The sequence below is a fragment of the Sceloporus occidentalis genome, unplaced genomic scaffold (genome assembly GCF_023333645.1).
Source record: "Sceloporus occidentalis isolate IW3139 unplaced genomic scaffold, rSceOcc1.0.p SCAF_4, whole genome shotgun sequence".
Classification (NCBI taxonomy): domain Eukaryota; kingdom Metazoa; phylum Chordata; class Lepidosauria; order Squamata; family Phrynosomatidae; genus Sceloporus; species Sceloporus occidentalis.
The window spans coordinates 44,794,173-44,816,170 of NW_028316984.1; the positions used below are offsets into that span (position 1 = coordinate 44,794,173).

General features: G+C 39.0%; 1 protein-coding gene across 2 annotated transcripts in view; it reads right to left on the bottom strand.

Moving 5' to 3' along the window:
- PSMD14 (proteasome 26S subunit, non-ATPase 14) overlaps positions 1–21,998 on the bottom strand; it is a 66,951-nt gene that overhangs the window by 36,453 nt on the left and 8,500 nt on the right. For both annotated transcript variants that reach the window (XM_089519895.1, XM_089519896.1), the window contains exons 3-5: positions 17,509–17,561; positions 3,452–3,523; positions 785–904 (exon numbers count right to left, since the gene is read on the bottom strand). In XM_089519895.1, coding sequence (XP_089376021.1) covers positions 785–904; positions 3,452–3,523; positions 17,509–17,556 — 240 coding nt within the window. In that variant the 5' untranslated portion in view covers positions 17,557–17,561. The remainder of the gene's footprint in view (positions 1–784; positions 905–3,451; positions 3,524–17,508; positions 17,562–21,998) is intronic.

The following is a 21,998-nucleotide window of genomic DNA, read 5'->3' on the forward strand; positions in this document are numbered from 1 at the left end:
TTTTCACCCCCAAGACTCATAGCTTTCAGAAATAGAGGACAGGGCTTTCTCTCTCTCTCCTTCTTATCCCCAAGACTTCCAGGCAAAACAGGGAACAAGCCTGGGCATACTTTCTTTGTGTTCCTTCTCTCAAGCAGCAGCTAGTTAGGTCTGGCTCAGCAGGAAGGCTGAGAGCCTGGGAAACAGACACACACACACACAGAGGGAGAGAGGAGGAGAGGCGAGCTGGCGCCGGGGCTTCAAACAGGGAGCCGTTACAAGGCTACAGAGGAAGGTGGGCACTTCTTCTTTCACAAAATTTATTAGTATTAACTCATTGACCCTTCCATAAGTCTACCCAGGATTTTGGAGTTCACTTTGGGGCATAAATTTTTCGACTTATAGTCGAGTATATACGGTAAGTATTAAACATTGAAATGAAAAGTGTTACATAGAACATCACATTTTTAAAACCTGGATATATGCATTTCAACAACCAGAATCTTTTCCACAACTATTATGCATGTGGGGGAGGGAAGAAATTGACACATAGTGTTATAATAAATAAAATAATAAAATCTTTATTTCTATACCGCTTTTCCTGGGAGATCAAAGCAGTTTACAAGTTCAAAGACAGATATACATCACAACAATTTACAATATATAATACAATCAAGAATACATTTAATTAAAACGTCATATAAAAGCAGTTTAGAATCTTAGAATCAGGAATTGAACATCCTAAATACACTTCACATTAGAGGATAGTGTGACACCACACATTTACTCACTGAAGAGTACTCACCGTTCCTGACTGTGGCATAGCAAACACATCAATCACTCTGACAGTATAGTCATCAACAAATTCTCCAAGCATCAGCCCCATAACTTCCATAGGGACACCAGCTCGACCATGCTTCAGCATCTGGAAAGATCAGAATTCTAATGAAATACTACTGATGGGTCAGGTGTATGATTCTATGGAATTTGTTTTTTCTATTGCATATTCATACCTTTACAACTACAATGTCTTACAGAGAATGACATTTTATGCCAGGGGTGGGGGGGAGAGACAAACTGGCTTCCCTGCACTTTGCAAAGTACATTATTGCTCTATATGCAAAGGATGGTAAACCTCCATTTTACAGGCCTAATCTAGCCCAAAGAGGTTCCCCATGTGGTCTGTGACCCTCAAGCCCTTCCCTGTGATCTTTCCAACATGGGAAGAATATCCAATGTTATTTCCATTCAATAGTCCAAGACAACATAAGGATAAAGTTAACAGTGAGTGAAGTATGTGCACTCTTAACTGCTGCTTGGAGATGCAACTCCCCCATGAGCTGCTAATCAGCAGTATCAACAACGACCTACAGAAAGCCATCCCAAATGGGATAGGAAGCAACACATGAAGCAAATGTAAAATGTGGCAAGTACCTGGAGGTGCCACACCTATAAGAGCAAAGAGGCCCCATTTCACTATACAGACAGAAACACATGCCACAGAGGAAAGGCAAGTTCCTGCACTTCCCACAATGAAATCCAGTCTAAGCAGAAATCACAGGAGAAGGGAGATTCTACCCTTCACATCTATAAAGGTTCTTTCCCTGCTTTATACAGTGATGCATCCCAGACTCAAAGACAGGAACTCAAAAGCTTGAATACTGAAGGTGTCATGCCTCCAGAGCATCTTTGATGCTCTTGAGACATATATTTAGTTGAGATTATATTAGCTTTTCTATGTATTAGTTTAGAAGGGAAAATAGAGATCTACAGCTTTAAGAAAGACAAGGATTGTGGGAAATCCCAGGGTCTTATGCTGTCTCCCTCTAGCTAGTCTCAGTGTGTAGTAAGATTTCAGCCAAATCAGACCTGGAGAGAGTATTTTCCTTTGACAAAAAGATAAGTCCACAAAAGAAGAAAGATAGTCCTCAGAAGACGAAAGATAGAATCCACCAAGAAGAGAGAACAAGGTATTTAGGAAGGACTATTAAGAAAAAGGAGATCAGTTTCATGTTTGTGTTTATAATCAGTAAAGCTTTTGAAACTTAAGAAATTTGTGGACAAGTCTTTTGTTCTGGCTGTGATCCCGAGAGCCAGAGGCCTTACTACACCCAAAGTCCATAGTATTGCTCTTGGGACAAAACAGAAGGCAATGGGATGGCAACTAGTTGCTGAGATTTGGAAAGCCAGAAACCTGGTGAAACCATTAAAATAAGATATGTGAGTTATGCATTAAAAAAACAGTAACATAACAATACTTCCAATACTGATTCTAATCTTCCTGTGCTCATGTTCTCAACGCTGTACAACCCAAGTATCAGCAAACTTGGATAATCTTAAACAACAAATCTGTTTGTTGGTTAGTGGGAGAAGGAAAGAAACCTGAGCAGCCTGAGCAGAACTGAATGGCAAGAGTGCTGAAGAACTAGGAAACGAAAAATTATCAGGCAGGAGAATGGAATAAGGTGGCTGAAAAAGAAAGGGAAAGAATTCCACTACCACATTGTCCAGATAAGGTCACTTTTAGGTTCATACTGAGAAGGTACTTGGTTATGTCTCAGGAAGAAACAGATAGTTTCTAACATAAATCAATGTGAAAATATTTTAATATAAATATAACTTGGCACCACTATTCACTGTCACCTCTGCAAGGCCCCTTAATTATGGAGACAAATTAAAATGCAGGAGAAAACTGCTTGAAACAGATCGATGCAGAAAGAACATGTTCAGTACTGATGGACTACTGATTAATGGGGGGGGGGGGAAGCAAAGAAAGTCAGGATGAAAACAGGAATAGAGTGGATTGCAAAAACTCTGAATAGAAGTGTTGCAATGCATGTGTTCTACCTGTTAAAACAAAGAATTCCAAAGTACAAGTTTACGGTGAGTGTTCCAGGTAATTATAGAAGAACAAATTAGGGCACAGTTAATATGGAAAATATAGACATATTTCATTCCTGATATTAGGAACTGAAGAACTCTGCCTTCCAAACCTTTATGCCAAATACAAATGGAGCACTTTGCCTCTAGCACTTCTGGACAACTCCCAGACAATGGTTAAAGATTACTGGAGTTGTAGTCTGAAACGTCTAGAGGGCCATAGGCCCCCTGACCCTTGCTATCAACAATGCTTTGTGCAATACCATTCAAATAAAATACAGGTCAAATATCCTTTACCAGAAAATCCAAAATCTGAAATGCTCAAAAATCCAAAACTTTTTGTATGGTGGCTGACACCTTTGCTTTATGATTGTTCAATGTACACAAATGTTTCATGCACAAAATTATTATATATATTCTATAAAATTATTTTCAAGCTATGTGTACAAGGCCTGCATGAAACATAATTTTCATATTTTGACTTGGGTCCCACCACCATGTGCATGCAAATATTCCAAAATCTGAAAAAATCCAAAACACTTCTGGTCCAAGCATTTTGGATGAGGTAAACTCAACCTGTACAAACACTTACCTTCAAAAGTGCAAGAGAAGAGATGTAAACCTGTTCAGCTGTGTCAACTGCAGGAGCATCAGTAGGAGGTCCCTGGGAAAGGAAGCAACACACCATTAAGTCTCCTGTTGACTGAAGTCTACAAAAGCTCAGGCTGCCAATTTCTTTCTTTCAGTTAGTCTCAAAGGTGCTACAACATCTCTCTACGTACTGACTCTACAGACTAACACGGCTATATCTTTGAACTCTGTTTACACATGTTATTTTATAGACAAAATATATTTTATTTTAGGGGCAAAATACAGCATTTTTGAATTCTCACCTGACCAGTGACTCAGAGCATCTGCACATTTGTAGAGGTTTTTCATTTCCCACTCATAACATCAGCTATTCCTGCCCTCCTCAAAGGACTTCCCCAATGGTCAGAGATAGCACCTGAGTGGCAAGGGACTGCTTTTTTGGGGGAAAATACAGACACCCCACCCCACCCCACCCCCGCATATGGAAGCATACAGAGCAGTGTTCCCAATCAAACTTTGTGCCATCCCAAACTCACTGTGTAGCCTTCAGTCTTACCCCTGAATGACACATACCTTACTGGAGTTCTACAGGTATAACAAAATAATGTGAAATGTTCTCAACATTTTATAGTGCCATATGAATGCAGATGCTGCTGCTTCTCATGATTACCACAATTATATGTTCAATCACTGTCCTACAGAAACTAGTTTTTCCGGTGTTTGAGTATTTTATCATCCAGTCAAGAGTGAAAAACCAAAAAGCATGAACAAAGAAACAAATACTATGTTCTGGGCACCACACACGCAAACACATGCTATCTCCCAATTAACTACATATTTCTTACAGTGGTGTGAATATAAGTGCTGCTGTGCTAGCATGATTAGCTGGCACCAACACAAACACAATTTCCCTTTGCTACATCAGTTTTCAGCTAAAGAAGACTTGAAGAGAAAGGCTACAGGAGCACTTTGCAGATCCACTGGTGCAGCGAAAGAAAAATGGACCTTCAATCCCTAGGCAGAAAAGCTGTGAACAAAATACTCTGCTCTTTGCTTCATGAGTAGCTAATAAAAAATTAGCACAATTGTCCCAGGTGTGAATGACGACCGTAGCCAATACTGTGTATTGCTCAAGTGCAAAATGCCAACTATAGCATCTGAGAGTAAAAATTATGTCCTTCCCAGGAAGCAAGGCACTTCCTGCAAATGATGACACAGTGATACAAAATCTTTTTCTGTAAGTCTGGTGTAATTTCAAAGAGAACATCCAATACCTTCTGATGATTAAAGAACACAACAAACATTTTAACTCAAAATAGTTGTCGCTTGTTTCTCTCACCTACATTTAAACCAGCTTACCCAAATGAATATAGCCTAAAGCCCATTTTATTCCTTGAGAGTCTTCCTTCCATGTGCTAACCATGCCTAACCCTGTTTAGTTTCTGAGATCAGACAGGATTTGATGATTGAGTGAACTCAAAAGAAATGTTGATTTTTTAATATAATACTCCTCCTCATATTAGCTTCCCTCCAACTGTTTTAGTGTGCAGCTCTCGGTTTCATTTTCACTGGGATTAATGGGAGCTGAAGTACAACAATATTTGGAGGGCATCAGGAAAAGGTTCATGAATGTATCCACCAGATATACATAACCTCCAGTTAGTTAGAGCCAGCATGCCATAGTGGTTTGAAAGTTGGACTACAATTCTGGAGATGAAGGTTCGATTCCTTGCTCAGCCACAAAACTCACTGGGTGACCCTAGGCAAGTCACATTCTCTCACTCTCAGGGGAAGGCAATCTCAAATCTCTTCTGAACAAATCTTGCTAGATTTGCTTTAGGGTCACCATAAGTCAGAAATGACTTGAAGGGAAGGCACACATACTCTCAACTGAAGCAGTAAAACATAAATATATGAATTAAAACATCCCCTGAAACTATTTATTAAACAGGATTTTACTGTTATTTTGAGAATTCAAATTCAGATTAGAATAATAAAGAATGGGACTGAAATTTTACAAAGCCCTGGTTCTAGTTCCTGCAGATGATACTTATCTGCTGCAGGTCAGAACATTAATGGTCAGCTGACACCGATGGCTGAGCATGCTTGTATGGGAAGATGTTTCTTGGTAGTCACTCTGAAACCAGCTGTCACAAAGTACAGGTCCCAAGGAATTGCGGGGAAATAGGCCTACAAGAGGTAATGCATTGTGGCCAGCTCCATTTGGATATTTTGTAGAAACGTAAGGGAAACAGACAAAGGGAGTGAGAATGCATGGTTTACAGCAGAAGAGGATCTGGTTCAACATCCTCTACAAGGATGGAAGCTATTTTTAGTATAACAGTAAGAGGGCATCAGCAACAGGAGAAGAGAAAATTGTTATATTTTAGTCAATACTCTGAAGAAAACTCCATCACAGGCATGGGACTCTCAGTGTCCCTTAAATAACCCCTTCCATTAAGGGAAAACTGCAAGAGTTACTTCTATAATCTTCTGAAAAGTCTCAATACCTTTACTTTGAATTGTTTTTCCAATTGTCAGTTATGCTACTGCTGTAACTGACTTGAATACTACTACATGGTCCAGAATACAACATCTTAAAAACTGTATTCTCCTCTCTGCTTTCAACTGACTCCATTGCTGAAGCCTGCTAACAAATGCCTGTATTCTTTAAAAAATACTTGCTTAAAGAATGACACTTCCTTCTTACCTTCTAGGCCTTTACACATTATCACTTTGCCCTCACTGGTGTTCACAATGTCTCTTAATATAGCAGCAAGTTGTTAATATGCAAGCCTATGCTATTCCCACTTCTAGATTATTAAAAATGCTAAACAAATTTCCCCCTAAGGTACTTTACACAACAGAGTGTATTCAACTAGCTTATTCCAAGTCCTATTCCCAAATATTCTAATTAGCAATGAATACCTATGTATCAATTCTCTGTTTTGCTTAGTGTGACTACTACCTCCAAATGTTACACAATCATGAGGATATATTTCCACATTAATTTTAGAAATATATTATCTTGTACATGGACATATTATTGGAACTCCAGGTCTTGTAAGCAGCTTTAAAACATCCATTATGACTACTCCAGAGAAAGTAGTTTCAGAATTACAGCAAAGATCCAACTGAACTGAAACTTGAACAATTAGTCTGAAATAGAAAAGTGAATGACAAAGTAAATGTAGAAAATTCACTTATTAAAAACCTAGACTAAATCACATGCATGGAAGCTGATCTTCCAAATTATATTCAAGAACAATGCCTGGAGAATGCTTTCTGCAAATGACAAAACAGACCAGACATTCTTCGATTCACGTTACTGTGCACTCTCCCATGCATGTCTATAAACTCATTTATATGTAAGAAAATATATCTTTAAGCCAAAAATGTTAGAGTGCCTAGTGTGTCTCCTTCACTTTGCATTTACCAACCAGCAATGTTAATGAAGGTGCATAGAGCCTGAGTACTGAATTGTTACATTATACATAAAACCTAATCTGCCAGTCATCTTCCATTCTAACCCAATAATCTACAAAGGTGACAAAAAGTAAATATATCTCTCCCTGATATACCAGATGTAGCATATTCCCCAGAGAATCTATGTGCTAATATCACCACCAAGGACTGAAGTTGAAGCAACCCCTTACACGTTTGATCCTTTACATACAAGAAAAATAAACCATAAAAAGCAATAAACAAACAAACAAACAAACAAATATAAAAAGTTATTTTGTACCTAATGCATACAAAGCCAGGGGAGGCTGAAGAAATCAATCATGATTATATTTTTTAAGAGACAAAACAGATGCTTCTCCCTGACTAAACTGTCTACCAAGTGTTAGGCAGTGAACTGACCTGCCTGCAGGGCAATCATATCAGCTGTAAGCCACATCAATCATTTCTTTTAAGCCATCACTTATTAGTGAATGCTGAATTTAAGGTAGGCATGCATTATCAAAATGCATTTCTTTTATCTCCATTTAATGATGTAAACATTTTCAAGAACTCTAAAAGAACAGAGATCAAGCAATCGACTCACCAATCAATCAAATGAGGTTAAAATGAGATGCCACTTTTCTTCAGGAGCATTCAAATATGATCCAGCTATAAAAGCTGTGACTTTTCCTTGGGCAGCTCTTGTTGACTAAGTGTTAAAAAAAGGCATTTGCCATTATAACAGCATAAAACTAACACCTCAAAGTGTTACCTACTCAGGCCTTTTAGCAAATTTGTTAACACTTTTAGGTATATTACTCCACCTTTCTCTTAGTGTGAACTGGTATCAATTATTTAGCCAGTTTTATTATGTTATTAGAATACCTGCTGATTAATCATGAATCAATGTGTCATTTTAGAACACTGCCCTTCACTTGTACCATTTATTCTTTAAAAGTGATGTAATCGCAAACATTTGAAAAAACCCCTATAAAAATAAGAACTACTGAACCACAAAGAAATATTTAACAGCTACCTCTTGATACTGTCTCCCCACCTATCTCATTTTAACAAATATTTTTAAAAAACAACAACAAAAACCCACGTTCCAAAATATTGGGGGGGCGGAGTGGAGGATGAGGCCATTCTTGATGCTACTGCCATCATAAATGAAATCTCTGCAACTAAAACTCTTAGATACGAGGATTAGATCTGATAGCATCTCCAACCTTTATTTTTCACAATCAAACCCTTTAAAATAGAAACACAACAAAACAGGCATAAGCAAATGTACAACTATCCAACACTGTCATGTTTATTCTTAACCACCAAAGGAAAAAGGGAACCTTCTAATACTTAATTCTGTGAGTATTAAACAACTAGTGTGAAAAACAAGATGCATGTAAACTATTTCTACTGCCTGTGCTTCAATGACTAGCTGAGACAACCTGTTATAGGAGGTGTTAATTGGCAATAGGAGTGCAAGTCAGAAGCATGTTCCCCATCGTCCTAACCCAGCAAGGCTAGGTCATTAAAGTGGAAATGAATTCTTTCATGCTGACTTAACTCTTGGAGTGCAGATTTTCAGCTGTTACACCTATAGACAATTGAGAGTGTGTGTTACTACTTCAGAGGGTAGAAAAACTATTCGCCTCTTTAAAGAACCATTGTGTTATGTATACATTATGTTATTGTGTGCTACAGATAACTGTAAGAGCACTTAAGGGTTAACACACACTTCCTCACATGCGGATTTACAACTAATGCTACATAAATATATTTTAATAGAAGTGACAGTTTGTCCACTTGCAAGGGAAGAGAATGAAACAAGCAGCTTTCCATAACAAAAATAAATGATGATTTAATATCCAACCAAAGATTTGTGCCTGGTGCCATAAGTAGCTGTTATAAAGCAGGAGAGTACAAATGACTTAATCTGTTGATAGCTATGCCTATGCCTTCACAACAGCAAGGCTGGTGGAATTTTGGTCTTCTTTAAAGCTGAGCATGCTTCCAAACTATGTGGATGCAAACAATGCGTCCAAACAATTCTAATGTGGTAACCAGGACTAGAAGAAAAGGTTGAAACCTCTGCTCCGTCATGAACCTAGGAACCATTATAATCTTCCAGCCTAAACTAGCTGACAGAATTGCTGGAAGAATAAAACTGGGAACGGGGAGCAACGATAACAGTCTCATCTAGAACACTGGCAGAAAGGTAGGATAAAAGTGTAACAGAAAAAGGAATTTTGAAAATGATCTTGTTCAATCAAACTATTTCAAATAATAGTGATGGTGAAGTACACTTGTAATCATCTACAAATGAAACAAATAAGGTGGATTCGGATGCACTTTTAAACTGATTTCTTCCCATTCTTACCATCTCATATCAGGAAAAAAGTGAGCTAGTTTATTCCCACAAAATAATCTCTATCTGACTAGAAATTTATAATTTTGCTTTCTTTCCCAACAAGGGGCATTAAAAATGTAAGAAAAAGATACCAATACCAAACTGATAAAGGGCACACATGCATTTTACATATGTACCAAAATCTCTGAAGGGCCAATGCTCCAAGGGTTTCAGACATCAACCATTCACTCCACACTCAACAGAACACTCAAAATACCAACTGGTTCCACTATTAGACCTGAGGAAAACAGTTAAAAGCATTCCCTTGTCTACAGACACATGTCAGATACTATTTAGAGAGCTTGCTGGTGGACATTTCTTTCCAAAACATTTATAAGGAGATGTGCTAATAAGCTATTCTGACTAACTAAAAACATCTGGTCATTATGCACAAGTGAAAAGTAGACAAAGATACTTTGCTTCCATACATCAGGATACTGTAAAAATTTCATTGTCTAATATGTTGGAGATGATTTGTCACATGCAGTTATACCAGATGGGTTTTTTTGTTCTATTTTGCAAAAACAAATACAATTATACTGTTCTAAAAACATATGAGCAAAAGGTGTCTCAGAATGCTGATTATGTGTGTGTTCTGTTTTGAAACATTAGATTTTAGCACCTCTAAAAGCCTGTATAAAGCAATACTGTGTGAGAATTGATGGAAGGTCATTTATCTTGATTAGGAAAAGTGCAGAAGAGAATCAAACTTTAGAAATGAGGTGTATGTATGTAAGCAGATTAAATGGAGGGACTCCCTAGTTAGCATGACATCACTAAAAACTGACTAAACCTTTTTTTTTTGTGGGGGGGGGGGGCTACAACAAACTGTTTCCTTGAGGCCACATATGTCTGATTTAATTTTTTTCTCTTTTTTTGGAAAAAATGCCAAAACGATGCTTACATCTTCATCATTTAGATCATTTCAATGCTTATGGAAGTTTCTATGATTTTCACCTTAGAGAGCATTGCCTGAATCTTCAGCGACATTTAGCACACATACAACACTACAATCAGATGATCAAACGGAGGCCATTTCCTCCCCACAGTAAAAGTGCATGAGAGATGAGAGGCGGAACTCAGCCCACAACCTGCTATATCTCCACCCAAATTAGAGAAGCATCTTCAGCTCTTCCTCTCTCCAAAGAAGGATTTATATTTCTCATAAAAGTTGGCTTAGCCGGAATATAAGCAGAGCGAATGTTCCAGGAATCCCTATCACTTTCTTGCCATAGCAGCACCCACAGAGCCTACCCACTGTTGTGAAGAAACACTACGAAGTAACCCAGCTGTCTCAAAAGCAGACAACTTAAGTGTTTAAGTGTTACCCCAAAAATGGTCTGGGCAAAGTGGCAGAGTAAACTGGCCTCTAAAGGCATGTAGAAAATCAGTTCACCCCAATTAAGTAAATCCACTCAAGTAAAATCTGAGTCAAGGGAAGAGGGGAGAGTAGCAAGTACACACAAACAACAAATGGTAAAGCTCATAATACTAATCTATCTAAACTTAACTGAGTCGGTTAGGACTTGGGAACACAAGGGATCGAATCCCCACTTAGCCATGGAGACCCACTGGGAGACCTAGGTCATGTCATACTTCTCAACCTCTGAGGAAGGCAAAGGAAATCCTCCTTTGAACAAATCTTGCCAAGAAAACCCGATGATACGTATTGTAGGGTTGCTGTAAGCCAGAAACAATTTGGAGACACACAATAACAACAACAAAAATGAATGAGGTGATGGAAATATTTATTTCCTGCTCTAACACAGTACACAGTCAACACTATAATATTTTGCCTAAAGCAGGAATGGACTACTGTGGCCCTCCAGATGTTTTTGTGGCCTACAACTCCCATCAGCCATGGCCAGTGCTGCCATTGGTGAAGAGTTGCAGAACCTTGCAGTTCAAAAACACCTGGGAGGCCACAAATTGCCCAGCCTGACTTAGGGCCCGAACAGACAGGCCAAAATAAAGCTGCTTCGGGTCACTTTGGAGGTATGCTGTTTAAATGATGCATGTGTCCTAAGAGTCCAAAAGCTGCACCAAAGCGAGACTCCAGTCCTAAGGACTGCAGCAAAACTTTGGCGCAGCTTCTGGCCTCTTCAGATGCAAGTGTCATTTAAACAGCATAACTCCAAAGTGACCCAAAGCAGCTTTATTTTGGCCTGTCTGTTTGGGCCCATAAAGACAGATCTTTGAGAGATCTTGATCCATTGATGAAGTATGGAGGTATGGAGTTATTTCCTGAAGAGATGATGCAGCCATCCATTAGATCAAAAGGGGGCAGTGCCCTCCCACCCCCAAATTTACAGATGATCAATACTAATGGCAAAGTAAGAATGCTGAGCTCCCAGCATGACAACAGCTGGTGCTGAAAGCTTTGCCTTCTGCACCTTTTGGCTTTTATGAAAGGCTACTGGGGGAAGAGAGGGGCCACTTCTAGAAAATTCTCCAATACAGGGTTTTTCGTTTATCTCCTCAAGCCTAGTCATGCACATTTACTCAAAATGTCCCACTAATGCATTAATATGTCACAGTGAATTAAACCAGAATCAGCATATTAATATTTGCACCAATAAGAATTGCTGAACGTTTTGTGCATTTGTTAAACTAAACTATCCTACTATTACAATAGCAATCTCTGGAGCAGCTTATAATTAAAAACACTCCAAATTCCTCTAAAAAGCCAAAGTGTCTTACTAAATATAAGCCTGTCATTCACAAAGAAGGCCTACCATAACCTGCCCTGAACAATAAATACATGAAAATCAACACTTAGTTTTTAAATCTGAAATTGTAAAACAACCAAAGAAAACTAGACCATAAACTTAAGCTCTACATAAACTAGATCAGCACATTCAACATGGTTTTTAGATCAGTAACAAGTCTCTTAAGTGCTTCAGGTTTTATCAATGAACTTTAAAAAATAAAAATAAATAAATAAAGGAAAGTGCTTCTATAGTATCAAGCAGTGCAGTACTTGAAACCTCTTTCAAAGTGACAGTTTTCAAGTGCCACGTACAATGCCCTAATCTGGAAGTGTCCCAGCTAACCCATCTGATCAACAATTTCACAGATGGAAGCACTTGATGGCTAATTGGCAAGCCTATTATTCAAACAAAATAGCTATTTGCAATTCTTGCCTCTTTATTTCCAGCTGAAGTGCTAACACTGCTAGGAGACAGGTCACCCCTCCCTCTGCTTCTTTTTTTTAAAGAAGTGGTCCACCTTAACATCTATTTCCACAAGACATCAGTTAAAAGCATCTAGCCAAAGTTGCAGTAAGCAAATATGGCAGAGACTGTGTTCTGTATTCAAGGACAGACTTAGCTGGCGTTTCAGTTACTCTTTTTGAGGGCTGTATACAGTGTTACTCTGGGTTATTTACCCACCCACACACATCATCATGTCACCAGCTGTCAATGCTATTGTGCACAAGAAACGACATTTTAAAATTCAGAAAAGGAAATGCAGCAACAACATTTAACTAGCATTAATGAATTAAATTAGTAATTTCCGAATCCTTAGTCAACACAATGGAATTGTAAAGCTATGTCTTGTAACTTATTGGAGAAATCTCTACTTAATTTGTCTTGTAAGTGAAAAAACATTTGCCCAGAGTACTGTGTCAGAGCCAGCTAGGACTATGGGAGACTAGGGTTTGAATTCTCCTCGCACAGCCATGGAAATCCACGGGGTGACATTGGCCAAGTTACTCGCAGCCTCAGACAAAGGCAAAGCCAACACCCTTCTGAACAAATCTTGTTAAGAAACTCTACAAGAGGGTCATCTTAGTGTCACTGTAAGACAGAAACAACTTGGAAGCATACAGTAAGAGCAACAGCTTTGCGAGAATACGTCACACCAAGCCATTTGAAAGGAGAATCTGTTCTAACCATTCATTTATTCAGCTTTACCCTACTTTCCCCAGTATGCTGAAAACTTAACTAGGCTGCTCAGACACATGCTAAGTGACAACAGTTTCTCTTTTTCTCCAAAACACCACATTCAGGTGACAGTTCAAACCACGATCGAAGATCTAGGCTTCTAATGCACAAGCAAACTATGATTCCAGTAAATCATAAGTGGCACTTTCAGATGTAATGATAAGCTATGTTTTGCCACTGGAAATCTCAAACTCCTTCTTTCAGGCACCAAAGAAAAAAAGAAAAAGAAAAAAAGAGGAGAATAAGTCAGACATGGCTTGACTTTTACTAGCTTCCAGTTCTCCAAATGACAGGTCTTTAACAAAGGGGAAAGGGAGTTGGAATCCATTTACAGGGTCATAGTATGAATTTAGGCAGGTTACTACTACACAGCTACTACTACACAAACGTATTCTAAAAAATAAAAGTCCTCAAATGCATGTGTGGATTAAAGGTATGTGTGAGATCTGAAACCATTACAAACTACTGCTCCAAGGCATGGTTAAGAAGGTAGTTTGAACTGATCTATGAAAAGATGATGCACTGCATTGCTCTTTCTCCCAATAAGAGGTCTAGGCTGCCTCAATGCCTATGTAGCAGGCAGGACAAGTTCACATGCATTTGATATTGCACCTATTCTTGATTGTTGCTTTTTAGATTTTAAGTTCTATAGTTTTGTTTTTAAGTGCTGTATGCTTGCTTAATAAAAATAATACCAAACTACAAGACATTCAGAGCATTGTTTCAACTATATTAATAAACTTTTATTCAACCAGAAACAACTATAAGAGCTGGATAATAACTGCATACTTTTCTTTCCATCTACTGTCACGATCTTTTACTGAACAAGACTCCATGAGATAGCTATAGCTAAAATTCAGGCAAATTAAAACAGCAGTTCACCATACAGTTTAAATACTAACGAAGAATGCTGGAATAACTTCAGTTTGGGATAAAATTTCATGCATGTATAGTGTTCCAGAGTTGCATTCAGATGCAGGCATATGCAACAGGATTGGCAGAAGCATACTTTCACAAGTTACTATAACAATTTTAATAAGATATACAGTGTGGAACCAAGTAGTGTCTTTCAGCTCAGTGTGGCTTCTGATCCAGAAGATACTTCCACTAATGGGATAAGGACTTCTGCTGATCTGCTCTTTCCTCTGCAGATCCCACCTTTGCTGAAATTTTCCACACTGTCCTAGAGAGCTGTCCCCAACTGTCTAGAACAGACTGGGAGGAGGTGGAGGCAGTTATGAGGGGGGAAATAAAAATTACTTTTCCATTAACTGTGGCATCTACTGGACCAAAAGCCATAGAACACCATTACATTCTATCCACAAATTCTGTTGTTCTGTCAAAGACATTTATGTAAATAAGAAAGGTCTTCTATTTCTCTGTAATGAAACCACAACATTTATCTCCCAATTTCTCTGAGGTATCCCTGGTACAGTACTGACCAACTTTACACACAGCTCTATAAACTCTGCGATACTGGTAGCATTCTGTAATGTTACATAGGTTTTCAGAATGTATGCATTGTAAGGAAGCCATGAAAGGGAGTGTGCTAGTCCTTCCAGTGTCCAATTGCATATGGAACATCTCCACATACATGGGAGCACTCTCCTTTATAACACTATATGTCACATGTTGAGGACAAGATGAGAGATAAATGGAGGTCTGTAAAATGGAAGGTGGGCTAGCATGCTCTATTGCCTTTCATGTTTAACACCCTCACATTCTGCATGCCTATATAGGATTAATATTTAACAAAGTACTACGGGTTGCATCCAGTGCTGTCCCCACGTTCACAGACAGACTTTTGATCTAGTGGACATGGGGCAGAAAAACACATTTTTCCAAATTCCTCCTTCCCCTCTACAACCCAAAAACCTGCTCTGAATAGTTGGAGGATCCTTCAGAGCAATATAAAAGTTGATGTATGGTAAATTGGCAAATATCAAATGTCTGAATTCTATTATCAGAGGCCTCAAATGGTTCAAATACCCAGTATCCATTGGAATCAGAAGTTCTATCAAAGCAGTGTTCAATTTCCTAACTCAAACACATTCATAACACCTCTCCTTTCCTACCTGGGAAAAATCAGACAGGTCCCAAAAATAAGACAGCCCACTCTCAAATCTTACATGAACCTGTCAAGCATTAAAATTCAGCGAAAGCATTATGCTAATTTTACTGTCCATATTCCAGTCTTGGTGATTTGGCAGATCAGTTGCCCTGTTCATTGTGAACTGCATTACCAGAACAGATCTCACAAACAAAATGTTAAAAGATAAACAGCATAAACACACTTGAAACTGGACATGGGTAATATCATACAACATACCCAGTTCTGAATTTGGTCACAGAGACAGAACACTATTGCTGTAATGAAGCCCCTGATCTTCTTGCCAAGATTCACTCTCATGTGAATCAGTCTCAGTCACTCTCATTTTCTGGCTATTTTAAAGTAACTTATTTTTAAAGTTCATTTAAAAGAGTGGGTTTAGGAGCACCAGGCTCTGCAAAGAATTGAGAGAAAAAATCTAAGGACAAACATGGCTATAATGCCAATGCCAAAGGAAATGTAATTGTATACTGGGTTATTCATTCTGACATTTGAGCAAATAAAACATACTTAACAACTTTATACAAAAATTTTGGCTGAGGACAAAATAAAACAGCAGTTGCCTCCCAAAACCTTTACAATGACAGCAGCATGATACTAGTTAAAAAATGTGGAGGTGACATAAAATTTGGGTGATGGGAGAAACACTATATATAGGTTTTTAAGGAGTAATCGAGTACTGAAGACTGATTGGCTTGGCTGCTCAATCAGGAAGTAGAAAAAGGTCCTGATCCCATATCACCCCACCTGTTTATAAAGAAGAGGAGACTCTTCTCTGAGTTACATCAGTGGAAGAAATACATATACATTCATAAAAGGGCCTTTTCCATGGCAGTGCCCAGATACTGAAGTGCTTTCCCAGGGGAGGAATTATTGGTGATGATGTTGCTGTCCTTTTGGAACCAAAGTGAAATGTCCCTTTTTGTCCAGGTTATTTGATATTTCTTTAAAAGTACTCTGCTTGCTTGTTGGTCAAATAGATTTTCTGTAAATTATTTTGTAATTATACTATTATACTGTATTTATCTTTTATAACATTACACTTACTGCTTGAGAATCTCTTGTGAACTAAGAGTGGTGCGTGTGTACATACACATGTCTGTGTGTACTAAAAAAAATCTTAAGAGCCCAACTAAGTCAAGCACCACTATCTTAAAAAACAGGGTCACTTTAGCTCTTAGGAGAGTTAAAAGTAACTACGAAGCCAAAATGGGAATCTTTATAAACAAATTAAATGATATGAATAGGCCAGGATAGTCTCAAAACCCAAACTGCTGTTTGTAAACAGCCACAGACCAGTGAAGGGTGGAAGAAGTTCTCTAAGAGAGTGGAACAATGTGCATTATTTTATGGAGGCAGAAATAAGACTGTTCACTGGATGAAAGACACTGGATGATTAATTCCATAGCAAGTTATTAAAAATGAAACTGAACAGCTATGTTTATTGGAATATTTTATCAACCATGGCAGAAAGTGTTCAGAATGCTTTTACAGTCTAACATACCTACTGTGGTGACCAAGCTGTATGCGTCATGAAGTGTGCTCACATACATACAGTGCTATATGAATAAGAAATGAACCGTCACTCTTGATCAATCCAGGGAAAGTTTGTTTGAAAAGGATTTCTATTTTCCATTGCCTGTTTGATTAGTTTGACAAATCGTCTCCTCTGAACAACATCCAAATCCGTATGACAAATGAAAATATCTTGCTTCTTCTTACCTTGCATACTCTCAAATTCTGTTTGGATAGTTAAACTACATTAAAGCCATTGAAATAATTTACATTAATTTACATGATGAAGTAGGGCATTACTTATTAAACATCATGCCACGCCAAATCTTTAAGATGACACTAGGTGTGCTTTAATAAAATGATAAGGCAGTGAAATCCAAGAACTCTAACTTATTGAATATGCTGTCCCATCACTGTACTTTCCACTGGAAACAGCTGATTCCTAAGCATCAGAGATTCAAGCATGGTCAGGTTCAACACACAGAGTTGCTCTTACAGAGCTCACACACAGTGATATTTAACCAAAAAACAAAACAAACAAACAAACAAACAAACAAAACAAAGGTGAGAGGTATGACTTGTAAATTTATTTAAATCTTAGGGGAAAAAATACCAACAAGCTGGATACTAACCTGTCCCAGACCAGGCATGCCTCCTCCAAGTCGTAGAAGTCTATCCATATTTTCTAATGGAAAGAAACAAAAAGTGATTGCATACCTAGGCTCTAATGTGTTTAGTAAATTATGCTCCATGCAAGTCACCTACAGTCACTCATTATGTCAAATATATTGGTAGTAATTACAACACAACATCAGACTTCCTATTAATTAACACCACATATTAATTCAAGAAGCTGTCTTCCATACTAATTAAAAACCTTAATTTAAGTATACTGGGTTTGGGTTATACCCAGATTTTTTTTTTTTGGGGGGGGGGGGGAGAAGACAAGCTTTTCTTGCAATATTCATTTCTTTAAAATTGCAAAAAAAATAAAAATAAAATAACTTCCTCCCTTGACCCCACTCACCTGAAAAAGCATCAGCATAGCAAGCTAGCAAACAATAACACCTCCCTACCAGTATATCAGTTTCCTTCAGTATGTCCAGAGGACATCAATATGAAGACTCAAAAGTTAAGATTTTTAACATCCTCATTAGTAGGTTCTGTGCTAATTAACTTACAGCTTGTCAGTTAGCATCAAAACTGCATATGAAAGATGCTGAATGAATTATAGATTTACTAAATTAGCATCAAAAGCTTTTTTTAATGAACTCATTACACCAAAAGAATGCTGTAAACATGAAATGGCTTTAGTTAAAATACCAAAGGCTATACACTTGTTCGACACATTTCCAAATCTTGTTAAATATGGAATGCTGTAGAATGAGTCTGTGCCACAAACATTCCATCCTTTTGTCATAGTGCTGTAGTAGTAACATTTTCATATGCAGCATGTCACTACTAGTTCTGAAATTCTCACTGTCTTAGATAACAATGGTGCGAACCATTATTAATTGTTCTGAGCCAAAGTTGAACACAGGCACATCAGCTTTCTCACTTCTGAGTACTACAGATGTCCACATACTTAGGTTCAACAGTCAGGCATATTATTATCAGGGGTGGAGATGGGGAGGTGTAGTACCAAAAATTGGTCTTGCCATATCCTTGTTTAATGCATGAGAGTATGATGGACTTAAAGTCAGTTACAGTCAATTTGGCAGTTTATAATTAGATAGCTTGGCCAGGGAAACCTACTGGGTGGCCTTGGGCAAGTCACACTCTCTCTGACTCAGAGGAAGGTAGATGTTAAACCCTCCCTCTGAACAAATCTTGCCATGGAAACCCCATGTTAGGTTGTTAATTAATAACAATTTTAACTTTTTAACTTGTGTCATTTTTTAAAAAATATATATATTTATATTTTTAAATGTTCTGTTATTTTTAAACAGTCCTGTTTTAAATTTGTTGTTAGCCACCTACAGTCTCTATATTGGGAGTACAAGTAAATAATAATAATAATAATAATAATAATAATAATAGATAGTAGGCGCATTTCTTGCTCAGGTGTTGATATGCTTAGTACAAATCTCATGTGTGATATCTGTGATGTAATAAGATGGTTTTTAGTTCAATTAATTAAAGATAATTAAGTCTGGTGATTCTTTACACACCTGGAGCATCTATACATCAGATTTAACTACAGTTGGACCTCTCCTTTTGCAGGGGTTCCGTTCCGGAACACACCCATTAATGGAGACTTGCGTATACTCAAGCCCCATATGCTTGAATGGGGGTGCGTGCCTACAAGCGTGTGCAGGGCATGCACTGCAGGGGCACTCTCCATTGACAATAAAGGAGGTTGCCCCTGTGAATATCCAAGACAGAGGAGCTCAAGTCCGCGAGAAAGGAGGAGTGACTGTACACTCGAATGGAAGATCAATATACATAGGAAAGCATACAAATACACACATCTATAAAATGTAAACCAATTTTATATGCAAATATTCCTGTCTTTTAAGGGTAAAGGTGTATTTCCAACTAGACATATTTAAAGTAATTCACTGTTCTTTTTAAAATTAGAATTATGTCTTGCCTTCCTCCATTTTGAAGTAAACTGATTTTAAAACTTCAATATCCACGTTGACGATTCCAATAACCCTACAACATCTCGCTTTAACTCTCTGCTAGCTTCTTTTGGCCTCCAACCCCATTCCAACTCTTCAACTCATTCTCTTGGTCACTGTCTTGACCTAGTTCTTGCTGCTAACTGCGCCATTTCAGACTACCTGGCACTTGACTTTCCACTATCTGACCATCATTTAATCTCCTTTGCTCTTACTTATACCCCTCCTCCTCGCCATACTATTCAACGCCATTTTCGTGAACTTCAATCTGTCGACTCTAACCATCTTGGTCTGACCCTAGATTCATCTGTCTCCTCCCTAAATCTTGGGGATTCTGCTGATTCAGCAATGTCTTTATTTAACTCCACTCTTTCCTCAACTCTCAACCATTTTGCCCCTGTCTCTGTCCGCACTTCTTCCTCTAAGACTAGGCCTCAGCCCTGGCTTACCCCCAACATTAAGTTTCTCCGGTCCTGCTCTAGAGCAGCTGAACGTCTTTGGAGAAAGTCCAAAGAGTGGGCTGATTTTATTCATTTCAAATTTGTTCTTTCGTTCCTCTCACGCGCCCTCTCTATGGCAAAACAGAATTATTACAAATCATTGATCTCCGCCAATGAGAGGCGCCCGCAGCGTTTGTTCTCCACCCTCAACACTTTGCTTAAACCTCCCTCTCCTCCTCTGTCTCTTCATCGTTATCTCCTAATGACTTTGCTAATTATTTCATCTCTAAGATTGCCACTATTCGCTCTGAGATAGTCCCCCCGATTCTTCTTCTGCTCTTAATCTTCTATCGCCCTCGCCTAACAAATTTTCTGTGTTTCCTCCTGCCTCTTTGGATGAACTCTCTACACTTCTGAATTCCTCCAAACCTGCAACCTGTTCTCTTGATCCAATTCCTACTCGTCTTCTAATCTCTATAGCTCCCTCCTTTCTGCCCTCACTTCTCCATATCTTCAATCTCTCTCTCTCTACAGGCTCCTTCCCGTTGGACTTCAAACATGCTCTCATTTCCCCAATTCTGAAAAAACCTTCTCTTGACCCCTCCTCTCTGTCTAGCTATCGTCCGATTTTTCTTCTCCCCTTTCTTTCTAAGGTTTTGGAACGGGTTGTCTATTCGCGCTGTCTTGAGTTTCTTGAAGCCAACTCCATCCTCGATCCCTTTCAGTCTGGTTTCCGCCCAAGGCATTCTACAGAGACAGCTCTCACTAAGATTTCGAATGACCTTTTACAGGCCAAGGCTAATGGCCTTTACTCTGTTCTCATCCTTCTCGATTTGTCTGCAGCCTTTGACACTGTTGATCACTTTCTCCTAATTGACATACTCTCTGACCTTGGGTTCTCCGACTCTGTTCTCGACTGGTTAAGATCTTACTTGTCTGGCAGATCTTTTGCAGTAGTTGCAGGGGGTCAGACTTCTTCTCCTGTTCCCTTATCTGTTGGGAGTTCCCCAGGGCTCTGTTCTGGGTCCCCTTCTGTTTTCTCTCTACACACCGTCCTTAGGAAAACTCATTAGCTCTTTTGGCTTTTCCTACCACCTGTATGCCGATGACACCCAGCTGTATCTTTCCGCCCCCAACCTTTCTCCAAGGCTTGAACAGCAAGTCTCGTCTTGCCTCACAGCTGTCTCGCAGTGGATGCACCATCGGAGTTTGAAGCTCAACATGTCCAAGACAGAGCTTCTTGTCTTTCCTCCTAAGCCCACCCTTCAACACTCCTTTTCTGTCTCTGTGAACAACATTTCTATTCAACCAGTCCAGCAAGCCCGCAGTCTTGGTTTTATCTTTGACTCTTCTCTGTCATGTATCCCCCAGATCCAGACCACAGCCAAGGCTTGTAGATTCTTCTTGTACAATATTGCCAAAATCCGACCATATCTCTCCGCCTCTACGGCCAAGATCCTGGTCCATGCCCTAGTGATCTCACGACTTGATTACTGTAATGTCCTCCTGGCTGGGCTTCCTCTTTCTCACCTCCGTCCTTTAATCTCTGTTCAGCATTCAGCTGCACGCATTATCACTTCCACCCACCGCTCTGACCACATCTCTCCTGTGTTGGCATCCCTTCACTGGCTCCCTCTCCCTTTCCGCATTCAGTACAAGCTCCTGTTGTCGATGTTTAAAGCCCTCCATGGACTGGCCCCTCCTTACTTATCAGACCTTCTTTCTCCTCACCTTCCCACCAGGGCCCTCCGTTCTGGTAGTCAAGGGTTCCTGTCTCAGCCCAGGATTTCCTCTGCCCCATCCCGGATTCGCCCCTTTTCACTTGCTGCCCCTCACTCCTGGAACCTTCTTCCCCCACAAGCAAGAGCCATCACTTCTTTAACCAGCTTCAAAATGGAGTTGAAAACCAACCTGTTCAGAGTAGCCTTCCCAGGCATTGCATAATTGTCGCTTGCTATTTGGTGTTCTTTTGTTGTCTGTTTATCAAACCATTTCCTGTATTGCTATGTACTGTATATGCATTATCCTACTTGAGAGTATGTATTTTCCCTGGAAAAT